The 13,188-nt window shown below is 42.3% G+C and overlaps 1 protein-coding gene across 1 annotated transcript; it reads left to right on the plus strand.

The window, feature by feature from the left end:
- The first annotated feature begins 243 nt into the window (after positions 1 to 243).
- On the plus strand, positions 244 to 11,002 carry DNAAF6 (dynein axonemal assembly factor 6). The gene is made up of 7 exons (XM_052813927.1): positions 244 to 424; positions 886 to 1,000; positions 2,730 to 2,793; positions 4,277 to 4,382; positions 6,844 to 6,940; positions 7,733 to 7,818; positions 10,240 to 11,002. Exons 2-7 carry the CDS (start codon positions 905 to 907, stop codon positions 10,367 to 10,369), a joined length of 579 nt encoding a protein of 192 aa, XP_052669887.1. The 5' UTR covers positions 244 to 424; positions 886 to 904; the 3' UTR covers positions 10,370 to 11,002.
- Positions 11,003 to 13,188: the final 2,186 nt, after the last annotated feature.

Below are 13,188 nucleotides of genomic sequence, written 5' to 3' on the forward strand. Positions count from 1 at the left end.
CGCCCGCCCCCAGCCGCCAGGCGCCGCGCGCGCGCAGCGATGACGCACGTTACCGCCGCTCCGCACCCGCCCCTCTCCGCCGCCTCCCAACCACCGGCCGGGCCTTCCCGCCCTCAGCAGCTATTGGCTAGTCCCGCCGCCGCTCGTGGGCGGGCCGGCCGGATTGGCTCGCGAGGCTACCGGAGGCGGGCGGAGCGGGGGGGGGGGGGGCGTTCGGGCTGCCCGTTGCCGTAGTGACGGGGGACGCGGCCGGCGGCGGCACCGGGGCGTCCGGGCGGGCCAGAGCGGCTGCTCGCTGCCGCTGGAGACCCGGCCGCCCCAGGCCGGGCCGGGCCGGGCCTGGGGCGTCTGTGGGAGGGTGGGCTGCCCCGGCGCCCGTGCCGCGGGGTCGGGAGCCGCTGTGCAGCCTCAAAGCGGCGCCGTGGTGAGGGCGGGTTTCCCCGACACCGCGTTTCCATTCGCCCTCAGCTGGGGCCTGGAGCTGGGGCTGTCCTAAGCCTGCCTGGAGCAGGGCCGCCGCGCAGAGAACCTCTGCGAACACTTCTGCCTGGCTTCTCAGTGCCAGGCCTGAGCCAAGGCGTCCTACTGCCCTCGCCCTGGCAGTAGCTGGAAATCCATGTTGACATGGGGTCTACCAGAGCTAATAGTCACTGTAAGGCTTGAGCTGTGATTGCAACTAATGCCTGTGGAGCAAAAGAGTCTATAATCTGATCACAGAGAGAGGAAAGGTTGATTATATTCCATTATATATGTTTTAACATCATGCATGTAAGAGGTCGGCTAAAATTTATCCTTCCAGAATACACATTAGGAAAATTGTTCTTTACAGACACTACAGAACACATTTTGTTCTTTCTTCACCTGTCACTTATCTTTTCTGCATAGGTGAGCGGTGGGTATTGATATGGACAGTGTTTCCTCAGGCTCTTCTCTGCAGTTCCTCGCCAAACTACTTCGTGATGCTCAAGAAAATGATGATGATGATGATGATGAACATGTGGTAAGTCTGTCATAAGAAATGCTGTTTCTTTTACATGTTGTACCATAGCCTAACCTTGTTAACTGAGGAGAAGCAAATCTCTCTTTTCCCAGAGTGAGTAAAAAGAGAATGAAAACCTTAGAAGGTTTTGGACTGACTGAAACAGCTAGAAGATACTTTTAGGGTAACAAGCTCTTGAGGGAGAGAATAAGGAAGATGCCCCAGGAAAACAAGAAGAGATTGTGACCACAAAACGGGAGGGAGATTTAATTTTTCAGCCTGAAGAAAATGAGAACATGTAGTTGAAAGAGCTTTAGATATTTTAGACTTCCCCCTACTTTTCCCTGAAGTCCGCCAGAGATGAAGGCAATTACAGCTAAATACTTCATATAAAGGGAGAAAAGTTGCTGCTCAATTTCTGAGTAAAGACTAAAATATCCACAGGCGACTGAGTGTACTAATTTTGTGTGTCAGCCGTTGAAGAACTGTAGAGATAATTGATCACTGAAGTACAATAGATATGTTGGTGATTGTAGAATAGGGAGGGGTGAGTAATCATTCTAAGGTGAATGATCTGAATGATTAATAAGAAATATCTTCCAGTTCTTCTATATCAATTCCTCTCAGGACTAGATGAAAATCATAGCTCTTGGAAAACGTACATTGTTCCTGCAGTATGCAACTGCTGCTTTTACGTAGGCATGCATGTGTGCTGGGGAGAAATATCCCAGGAGGGCCACAGGTGCCAACAATCACAATGTAGAAGGCCTCTGTGAAGGCTCAAAACTTTGCCAAGTCTCTCAGGATTTTGAACAAGTCAAAAGTTATGACATGGATAACAAAAATGGCAAATGCCTCAGCATTCCTTCAAATCACTCCTCAACAAAGAGCCAGCTGTCTGACCCAGCAGTTGTGCTCTAGTAGTGGCAATGCTATTAATATTTGGGATAAAAGGGGTGCATATCCCTTGAAATTTCCTTTCAGTAGGTGGTAGATGTGGTCCTTCACAGTCTACTCTTCAGCTGTTTAATGCCTGCCTTTTAAAACTAGCGTTATTGGTCTCCATCTTTGCAGTAAACAGCCTGATTTTAAAAGAATTTGTTTACATCTTATTAATAAAATGAATGACACTTCAGAGACAGAAATGGAAAATTGCCACAAGGGATGTCAATTAAGTCTGAGTCAATCTGGGTAAATTGAAATCTTTATTTTGATTTAATTTAATGTTCTGTGCATATGAGGCACTTTTATCAAACCAAGGAATCTTCATATATAGAGAAATGCCTCACGTTGGCCTATTAGCACTAAATTGTTTCATAATTAGAGGAAAATGTTGTTGCCTCATATGATCTCTACTGTCAAAAGGAATCCAAATGCTGTGATGGGGTTTTCATGTAGCACCTTTGGTTTCCTGCAATATTTTCATGGCAGGCAAAGCATGGAAATTTTGCCAAAATACCATAGAAACTAATACTCAAAAAGCACATCTGTCTGTAATACTGTGCTTCTGGGAGTCCTACTTAAACCCAGTATGTTGAGGACACTTTCTGTTGAGGACACTTTCTGCTGGGGGAGAGTGAAGAAGAGAGAATGTTCAGTGGTTTGGTCATGAAATTGTGGGATAATATTTTTAGGATTCTAGCAGGGATTTGCTTGACCTCAGATAACATTTTATATTTATTAACATTATTGTTGTTACTGAGCTGGGCTCTATGAAAATTGATTGAATTTCCATTTACCTTTTTTGCAGCCACACTGTTCTGTTAGCACCATGACTCCTGGTAGTATTGGACCAGTAAAGAAAGAGGCCACTGGTAAGGAGGAGTGTTTGTATGTTTTAGCATTCAGTCCCATGTTAGCAGACTATAACAGCTGTAGTAAGTTACTACTGATAGGGTTTGCTTCAATAAGAGAGTGGTCACTGACCTTTGAGATGGAAATAGCACTACATTTTTACAATTGCACTGTAAAATTCTTTGTTTCCTGAAAGCTTAACTGTGAAATATACAAAGAGAAGCAGAAAGGGTAACTCCAGAGCACAGCAGCCTCAAGTGGTGATGATAAACAGAGTACAGAGCACAGCCTGGTCATGGGCTAAGGGGAATCATAACTGAGCAGCAAAAAGCTCCGTATAAGTATGCTCATGGAATTGTTAATGCTCACTTAGAGCAAACAAGGAAGATGGGCTTCTAAGTACTCACCTGAAAGTATCTTCGTGGAGTAAACTGCATGGAACTGAGCCTATGCCTATAAGGAAGAAGAGCTATAACATGTACCGTGAAACGCAGTCATACCATATTCCCCCCAAAAGTTTCACAACTATTTAGACCACACATGGGAGAAAATAGAAGCTTTGTTCAGTGCTGCCCTCAACTGACCGAGAGACGTTTTTCAGTTATTCTCCTTCCTGCACATATTTCTTTGCCTGGAAACCACGGACAGTTACATGCTTCACCTGACTCCAGGTGTTCTGGCATCGTATAAAAAGGCAGAATTTCAGACAATGAGAACAGATATCTTGAAGGTTCCTAAATTTGTGTCAACACCTTGGATTGTACTCAGGAAAGAAAGGAAGACAAGTTTAGTCTTGGCAAAGTCAATGTAAAGTTATTCCTGGAGCTAATGCTGTCACATTATTGGGCAGCTTAGTTATGAGCCATAAGAAAGGTCAGCAAGGACCAGGATGAGTGTAGCAGGAAAGGAACTGTGGCAAATATAACAAATAGAGTATTTTTGCTTGGGATTTCAACAATAGCCAGAGATTCTACTATAACAACCTTCAAGTTACAGATTTACCACCTTACTAGAAAATATATTTTTTCCATGTAGGACAGGCATAAACCATAGTATTCTGCCCGTGAACTTTCATGTGTCTTCAGTACATTATCTGGGCTGTGCTCAATAATTAATGGGAAGAACTGGATTTCTGTGTGAGGAGGAGGTCCTTTTGTAAATGACTCTGCTCACTTAAAAATCTCATGTCAGGGGGCTTGGAGAAGATTAATATTTCATACTTCTACACTTTATCCATTTTGAAGTGCTAGATTTTTTTATGCCTGAAAGGAGGATTTCCTTGACATAGAGTTTGGGTAAAGGAGATTTAAGGGAAAGGAAAACATCCTCCCTCTGCAAATTCTCATTCATAAGATACTGAGGTGAAGGAGACTGTAATCATTAACTAGAATGCTTTTAATACAAAGATTTTTCTAAAGCCTAGAAAAATCTAAGTTTTCAACAAACCTAGAGGAACAGAGACATTCCAAAATATGACAGTGTGATTTTTCTCATCACTTACAGGTACTTTTCAAGTGAAATCTGAAAACAGGAAAACTATTTGGAGTGCAGAGGAGGTCCCAGAAGGATCTGAATTTGATGATACCTGGGACCCTAGAGAACAGCCAGAGTAAGTGAGCTGAGACTGTCTGCATGGGCTTTTGTTGTGGTTTAACCCCAGCTGGCCACTAGGCCCCACACAGCTGCTTGCTTACTCCTTCACAGGGGCATGGGGGAGAGAATCAGAAGGGTAAAAGTGAGAAAACTCGTGGGTTGAGATAAAGACAGTCCAATAAATAAAGCAAAAGCCACACATGCAAGCAAAGCAAAACAAGGAATTCATTCACCACTTCTCATTGGCAGGCAGGTGTTCAGTCATTTCCAGGAAAGTAGGGCTCCACTACAAGTAATGGTTACTTGGGAAGACAAAACGCCGTAACTCTGAATGTCCCCTCCTTCCTTCTTCTTCCCCCAGCTTTATATGCTGAGCATGATGTCATATGGTATGGAATATCCCTTTGGTAAGTTGGGATCAGCTGTCCCAGCTGTGTCCCCTCCCAGGTTCTTGTGCACCCCCAGCCTACTTACTGCTGGGGTGGGGTGAGAAGTGGAAAAGGCCTTGACTCTGTGTAAGCACTGCTCAGCAATAACTAAAACATCCCTGAATTATCAACACTGTTCTCAGCACAAATCCAAAATGTAGCCCCGTACTAGCTACTGTGAAGAAAATTAAGTCTACCCCAGCCAAAACCAGCACAGCTTTACATAGCATTAATGGAAATGTGAGTTAAACAGCATCTACTGCATTTGAGTGAAACAGCCATCTGAAAAGCTTGTGTCATGGAAGGAGAAAGGAAGGATACTGGTGTTGCAACTAAAGGAACACCAGAGGAGTGATTTTAACCTCTCCCTTGGAAACCTTCTGATCTCATAACAGAAACGTAGAGTTGGTTTTTCCCATCATAAGATTACTTGCAGTGTCAGGTACTTGTATAAAGTGGGATTAGGAAAGGAATTAGGCCAGCAAAATGATTTACTAGCTTTCAAATATGCCATTTGTGTGAAATACCTGTCTTTTCCTGCTGCAACCGAGATGCATTCGTTTTTCATACTCATAAATTCATAAAGTACTCCAACTTATATTTGCATTTCAAAGAATTGAGCTCTTTAGAGACAAATAGTGCTACAAGAAGAAAGGCTATATGCAGGCAGTTTTGATCTTTTAGGTTTTGTCATGCAATCTTACTTTGTCAAGGGACAGCCTAAAACCAGAGTCTTTTCCCTTGCTCATAGAAAAACAATAACAAAAACGTTCTTGAAATAGATGCAATCAGGCATGTTAGTTGTGGTTTGTAGAAGTCAGAAAGCCTTCCGGGTCAATCCACAAAGCAGCCTTTGCATTTCTAATCATTGTGTTCTGATGCCATATCCTGGAGTGCTGGAGCAGATGGACTGAAGCCCATGAAGCTGCACATTGTATGCTAGTTTGTAGTCCAGAATCCTCATTTTTCTCTGCACGTAAGTCATGCCATGAGGTGTTCAATTTCCTGATCTAAACACAGGACTGAGATTCACCTGAACTTAGAGTCAGCCTTTCTGAATTTGACATTCACATATAGCCTCACATACAGTTGTACACTTGTTCTTGAAACCATCGCCTGTGAGGTATAGAACATGCTCTCTTTGTATTGTGCGTACAACAGAAGCTTTTCTCATGCCATTTTTTGACCCTTCTCCTCCCTGCTGGGTAAAATGTGGTGCTTCTCTAGCCTCAAGCAATTATGACCTGTGTTGCACAGATGAAAAGAGAGTATAAGTCTTTGTAATAGTTCATCAAATTGAATCAAGGAAAATGGCCCAAAACGAAAACAGATGGCTAGAGAGGTGCATCCAGAGCTATTAGACAGATTTCTCATTGACTTAGGAATTATTACATATGCATATGAACACTGGAGATGTGAAAAAGACTTTCCATACACTCTTTCCAACAGCTTAGAGAAGTGACTCACTCCACTTATTTTGCTCAATTTAGTAGGAGTAATGTATGTTCTAAATACAAATTTTGTTTGTATTTCCTTACTCATTAAGTATCAAGAGCAAGGGAGTACGTGATTCTACATTTTGTAGATGTGGAGGGGTAGAAAATAAATGTTGGCCAAATGCAAAACAATTACAATCTGACAAAAGACTGTTATGCTCAGGCTGCAAGAATATGTTGAAAGACAGAACAGAACACATGTAATTGCGACAGCATCCTTTTGAAATCTGTTTCCCAAGAGTTTGTGGTGTTAACTAGTTGATAAGTATCATATGCGGTTAGGATACGTTTCCTGATCCTGCAAAGGCTGGTTAGTGGAGGCAGCAAAGTGAGTGCCTTGGAAGGTGGAGTGAATGATCTTCACCTGTCTTCTAGCTAAGTCAGTCTTGGCTCTGAACAGAAACCCAGTGCAGATGGGTTGAAGCCTTGAAGAGCAACTGAAAAGGAGGAGAGACCATGCAATGAGGATATTTACGGTCCTCTGAGAAATACCATCTCCTTTAGTCTCTTGCCCCTTCTCCGGTATTATTAGGCAACTATTTCTCTTTCTCAGGTATCAGATTTTATTCAAACAGTGTGTGGGAACAGAGGATGTCTTCTTTGGGATGAGCAGGAAAGACCCCTCCACAGCCTGCTGTGAAGACGTAGTGGTGAGCTGAACCTGTATCTCCCATCCCTTCTTTGTGCCCTTTCTCTGCCTTTTTCAATCTTGCCACCTTCTTGAGGGACAGAATGTAAACACCAAGCTGTATTGCTGCCTTTGGCCTCCTGTAGGATTTTCTTGTAGTTCTTCAAGCATTTGTAGATAATATTTACACTTGCTAACCTGAGGAACTCATGTATGTCTTCTCAAGGTCCTAGTGTACTCAGGAGAATCTGTGCAAATGCATATGCCACATACAGACTTGGGGAAAATAGAAAGTAGCTCTAAGATGAAGTTTCATCTTGGACACAGTTCTGGAGGGGAGAGGGGCTGGGAAGGAGATAGTTTTCATCTGCCTGCATTTATTAAAAGGTATACAAGTTAGCAGAATGCTACAATACTGACAGTCTTTAAAGTTGCAGGTATCAGATCCTGTCCCATTATTATATGATCAAAGACTTCCCTGCTTTCTGAACTTCAGGACAGGTAGAACTGCTGTGCAGTTTTTGTATTAGAAAAAAGCTGTCCTTGGAATACACAAAGCCAGGGGGTTTTGGTGGATGTAGAATACATGTCAAGTACATTATCAGCCCAGGATTTTGAAGAAAATAGGATATCAATACACATCACTAAGCTATTGAAAGCAATGATTTTCACTATGATATTTTCTCTAATACAAATTACCTATTCGGAATGTTGCTCTTTGACACTAGCATCAAAATATTCATGAAGATGAGATCTTTTATGGCTTGTAGGGCTACATATCTAACCACAGCTTTACCTTTACCCATCATTTCAGATTAAAATCAAGCTACCAGAGACAAAGTACTCAGACATCACATTAGATATCCAGGACAAGGTTCTTGACCTTCGAACTCCCAAAAAGTAAGTGAAACACAATTGATAGAAGTACAATTAGTATCTTGGTTGAAAGGACGTTTAACCAAGCCTTCAACTGAATGCTGTGTGGAAAGCAAAACTAAAGATGAAGATTGGATTATTAATTGCACATGAAAAATAGATATGGACTAAAACAACCATAGTCCTTCCATAGGTTTATAGTGTGCTAGCTTTGAATCTGTGATACTGTTCTAGCAAAAATAGCTTTAAGACAGATTTTGGCTACTTAAGCAGCAAGGCTTCAAGGGCCCAAAATGTCCGGCAAAAAACTGCCCACGGTCCTGAAGGACTTCTTGGGAGTTTGCTTTCTAAACACTAATTTGTACAAATATATAACTGAATATGGTCCAAGATGTGCAGATACATTTTCAGAAGTTGAAAGACAAATTGTGGACATATCCAGGCATGGATGCAGGGATGGAAATGTTACAAGGTTTCCCTAAAGAGATTTCCTTTGAGTTCTTTTTTTAATAGGGCTATTTCAAACCTACAAAGATAATCAACTGACTGATGTACTCTCAGACTTCTCAGTCTTCCTCCATTTTTCCTACAGTGTGCAATTACCCTGCCTGAGATTTCCAGATAATTCCCTTGTCTGTTTTGCTTTAAGTCCTTCTTCACAATAGAGTGCTTTCATAAGAAAGCTTAATCCTCTCTGGGCTGACTTGCTGCATTGAATGGGATGTGGGAAGATCCATATATGAATAGCTTTCTGCAAATAAATTCAAGGTGCCGGACATGGATTAAGGCCCAAATAAGTTCTGTCCCTAGTGGACTAACTATAGAAAAGCCACCTTTCTCACAGACAAAACCAGGCTGAGTTGGTTACCCGCTGCTTTGACTCAACCCAAAGATGCAACAGGAGTGGAAGAATATTTGGAAATGCTAGCTCTGAAACTGGAAAATCAGGAGGAATAATTGTTCAGCTAATGACTTGCAGAACCTATAGGTAGTAAAAGAGGTAGCTTAATGCAATACTGCAGATGTAGGAAAACTTCAGCATCCTTTTTCTTTTGCAATTCTATCTTTTTGGTGACTCAGCTCTGCCATTATCTTCTTAGTATCCAGCTGTCTCTAGTCACAAGCCTAGCAAATAAAAAGTTCGCTGTAAATCTAATGGTTGCTTGGGTACAGCCTGAGCCAGTGCTGCTTTCACAAATATAAGTACAAGTCTTCTCCATATGAAAGAAACAAACAAGGTTTCAAGTTCTACATACTGAAAAACTCCGTACTCTCACAGATGTGTAGGATGCCTCAAAGGAACTGTTTCCAACTCTCTAGTCCTGGGACTGATTCTAAGCCAAGCTGATTTTAACGACTTCTCCAAATTACAGCAAATGGCTGCCTTCAGTAGGTGTGGTGCAAAGGTGTTTTGACTGTACCTCTTTCAGCCGTGGCTCCTACAAGACAGCTGAAAAGGTCTGAAAAAGAATCAGCATGGCTTAAACGCCAATTTAAAGTAATCCCCATCTATGCTACTGTGTTGTCTTGTTAGGCTTTATAATGTTTGGCTGGGCAGATCTGTTGATTCTAAAGTGTCCTTGATTCTGTTTGCACTGTGAATAGAGTGGAGGTCCAAGACTGGCCCATCATTTATATTGTTAATATGTAAGCCTGGGATGAGAGGGGAAAGAGTCTGGGTTTTGCATGAGCAAATAAGTTTGAACTGTTGTCAGTGAGAAGAGTTGAATGGGTCCAGACTTGAGACATCCTCGTGAGGAGATAAACTGGAAGGCTTGTCAGCCATTCCAGGAAAAGCTGTATGTCTAACATAGCAAGGGACTGTGGAATAGTTCCCGAGTCCAAGATCCAGCCTTTTTTTGTGTATTATGTGCCTGAGCCACAGGTAGGGGATCACTGAATTAATCTTCAATGTAGGTTAAAATCCCAGCAACTTTATATCTGTAAGTCCATTCTCATACCTGAACTGTGCTTTGCAGTGTAGACATACCCTTTGTGAAACTGTACTGGCCAGAATCTGTAATCAGGCTGTACCACTTCTTTGTTTTTACTAGAGAAGACAGATTCCTGAAGACACTTTCAGGCTTTAGGCATTATTCAGATTTTTACCACCAGGAGAGCATTATCAATGCAGCTCCTCCTTCCTCTGCATTTAAAATGCAGCACTGTGCGAAAGCAAGAACAGTGGAGAGAGCTCACAATCCATCATTGGAAACTGTTGTCATAGCCACAGCCAAAAGAAAGGAATAGTGTTGGAAATATTTCAGGGCCTGCATAGCAGTGCACCTGCTATTGTAGGAACCCCACAACCTGTCATGAGAACAAGATATACTGAAAGAACATGCCTTGGTATACTGACTGGCAAATTGCAAGAGTAACTTGCAATGCCATCTCAATTGCTCACCCAGTCTGAGACATTGAAATTCACTGTATCCTCTTTTACAGGAAGCTGCTGCTGCACCTCCCCTACCATGTAGACAGCAAGAACGGTAAAGCTCGTTTCCTCTCTGAAGAGGAGACCTTGGAAGTTACCTTGAGAGTATCAAGGAAGTTTGATTTCATAAATTTTGTCTGATGGATAGAGAAATAGAGAAAGTTTGCAAAAAGTAATCTCTTAGTTTGAAGTCTTCTCGAAACCTAACTGGTCATGAAATAGTAGATTGTTTCCCTGGAACAGCCCAAGGGGAATATCCTTGGAGAAATTGAATGAGTCAGGAGGAACATAGCACCCATAGGTTCTTAAAGCTGAGGCTGTCCAGTTCTTGCACTGCTCTGGTTAACATTCTGCTTCCTTCAGTCTGATACAGGCTCTGTGAATCAGAAAATAGGAGATTACAGTTCTGTAAGCCAGAGAAAGTCTTTCTGTGGTTATGGTTGATAAGTAGCACAGTGAGGCTCTGGTCAATGAGTCTGGTGCTTACTTACTGTTGCAAGACTTGCAAGTGGTAGTATTCTTGCTTGGCCTCCATTGCTGTGACTGGGACCAGTTCAGAATCTCCTCTTAGCTACTTCTTGATGAGATCAAAACTCTTCAGGGATCCATATCCACATCTGAGGCTCCTTTACACTGGCAGAACAAGGTAACCAACTATAGCTGGATTGTTGAACAATTTTTGACAATGTGTTTGTTCAGTGTCATCTATTCACCTGCTGTCCCTCCAGCTTTTTCTGATCTTTCTTGATTAATAAAAGAATGTGTTCTAATGAACAGCTCCAGTTACCTTTCACTCTACCTTCTCTATATTATGTCCCAAGAGATTTTCTAAAAGTGAGATAAGAGGAACTTTGCATAACAAATCACCACTTAAAGGGCTGAAATGGGCACAAGCTTTTCTTTGGCCTTCAGGTCCCATCTAGAGCTACAGAGATGGGTAACCAAGATGTTTCTCTTACTAGCTGCTGGACTAAGATACTCATTTAATGTTGTTAATCATGCAGGAAACAAAGGTATTTGCTCAATAATCAAAGTGGAGAGGACAAGCAGGGCCTTGCATGTTGATGGACTTTAGGTACACTTAACCAAAAGCTTGTAAGCACTTTAAAAACAAAATGGCTTGGTTCCTGCATTCATCTGGCATAGAAGTAGAGGAAAATAATTGACCGGCTAGGTTGCAGACAGTACCCATGTAGCTAAATTTGTGGCAGGCTGTAATAAGGATCCTCCGTGATGGATTGAAGACACTGACGGTGAGTTTCTAGGTATATTTTTTTGTTTTGTCAGGAATTTTCAGAATTCACAGTATGTTTGTAATATACTGCATTGTAACTCTAGGACAAATTAAGCTGGTGTCTGGACATTTCAACCACTTCCCGTAGAAGTGGACCCATTGCTTGGGTCAGAGTAATACTACCCAACCTCTGATTTAGTGTTAACGCACTGGAAAGCAGATACCTCGGTTATGATTCACCACAAGCTATTGAATATGCTGATAACACTAAGGGGCTACTCCAATTTGTATTTGCTTAAGTTTCCATAAATTGCATTTGAGTGTCTCTTACTCCTACTCTACAAAGCTGTGGTGGAGGGGAACAATGCAGATGTATGAAAAGGCTGAGATCATTCCTCCTGACTCAGTTTGTACTGCCTGTGGTTGCCAAGAAGTTACAGTAAGGCTGTTTCCTGGAAAAAGATTGTCTTTGTGGTCCCTAGACAATATGCTGCTTTATTTTTGCATTTCTTATACAGATTACAAGAAAAGTGGAAGATTGACCTGTGTTTATACACATGAAGGTAACATTTGCCAAAATTCATTCAGTAAATCCATGGCAAAAAAGGGTATAACTCTGCTCTTCTGAGCCCCATTCCAGTGCTCTATCCACAATGTAGTGTTGCCTTTACAGTTGGCAGTAGTAATTTACTAAGCCTTAAATCATCAAGTTCAGCTTAATTTAGCGTCAATGCTTGATACTGAAAACGACAATGAGTTTGGCTCATTGTGCCTCTCTCCAGTGTTTTAGTTTCCTATGGAAATGAGCATATGCCACACTGGTACCCATGTCCTATTTTCTCCCCAAATATTTTTTAACCTGGGTAGCATTTTATCTGCATTCAAGAGACAAAAATCTGAGGTAAGTATGTTTTATAAGCAAGCTGGCTGTGGAATAGAAAAGGGAAATACAAATTAGCACTGCCTAAGGGGGAAGTTCTAGTGTGACTTCTTGTACCTGCTGGCCAGTCACTCTGTACACCCATAGTCCAGGCTACAGTAGGTCATCCACACCACTCCATGAGGGGAAGCTGGCAAGTTGGTGACATAGCAGGATAGGGAAGGTATTGCAGGGAAAAGGACATATGCTGGCAGGGGGAAGCTGAAATCACAGTGTTAGGGTATATGAACATAGAGGACAAACTCATAAGAAGCCAGGCTTCGTATTTTCCACTGCTCAAAATGACAAGCTCTACTGCTGTTTTCAACAGAGTAGAAATATTGGTCCGGTGGTGGGCAGTTTGCTGTTCTGATTGCGTCTATTGCCTGAATGCACCATCACCACCTGGAGATCCTCTCACATTCTTACTTTCTTCCTATCAAGGAGACACAGGCTGCCCTAGGCAAAAGGTTGGTTTGGGGTTTTTTTTCCATAGATCATCCCAAGAGGAAACTGGTCAAAAGGACATGCAGGCTGCCAAGCTTCCCAGAAATCTGGGGGCTACTGCCAGCTACAAGAGAGTTAACTTTTTTGCAGGGGCTTGAAGGCAGCTTTGCTTTGCTGAACTAGCACTGGCAGAAATCCTTTTGAAGGGGATACAAACCCCCCTTTGCCTCTGAACATCAAAGCTGTTGCCTAAGTACCACTCCAACACCTGCAGGCATCTTAATTAATCAAAATTATAAGCCCAGTTAAACAACCCAGCCATTAAGCCCCAGCCATTAAGCATCATCAACTTTATTTGGT

The sequence above is a fragment of the Harpia harpyja genome, chromosome 18 (assembly GCF_026419915.1).
Source record: "Harpia harpyja isolate bHarHar1 chromosome 18, bHarHar1 primary haplotype, whole genome shotgun sequence".
Lineage (NCBI taxonomy): Eukaryota > Metazoa > Chordata > Aves > Accipitriformes > Accipitridae > Harpia > Harpia harpyja.

Coding starts and splice junctions, on each gene's coding strand:
- DNAAF6 (XM_052813927.1), top strand. CDS start 905: ATGGACAGTGTTTCCTCAGGCTCTTCTCTGCAGTTCCTCGCCAAACTA. Junction 1,001..2,729: donor ATGATGATGATGAACATGTG/GTAAGTCTGTCA, acceptor CCTTTTTTGCAG/CCACACTGTTCTGTTAGCAC. Junction 7,819..10,239: donor GACCTTCGAACTCCCAAAAA/GTAAGTGAAACA, acceptor CCTCTTTTACAG/GAAGCTGCTGCTGCACCTCC.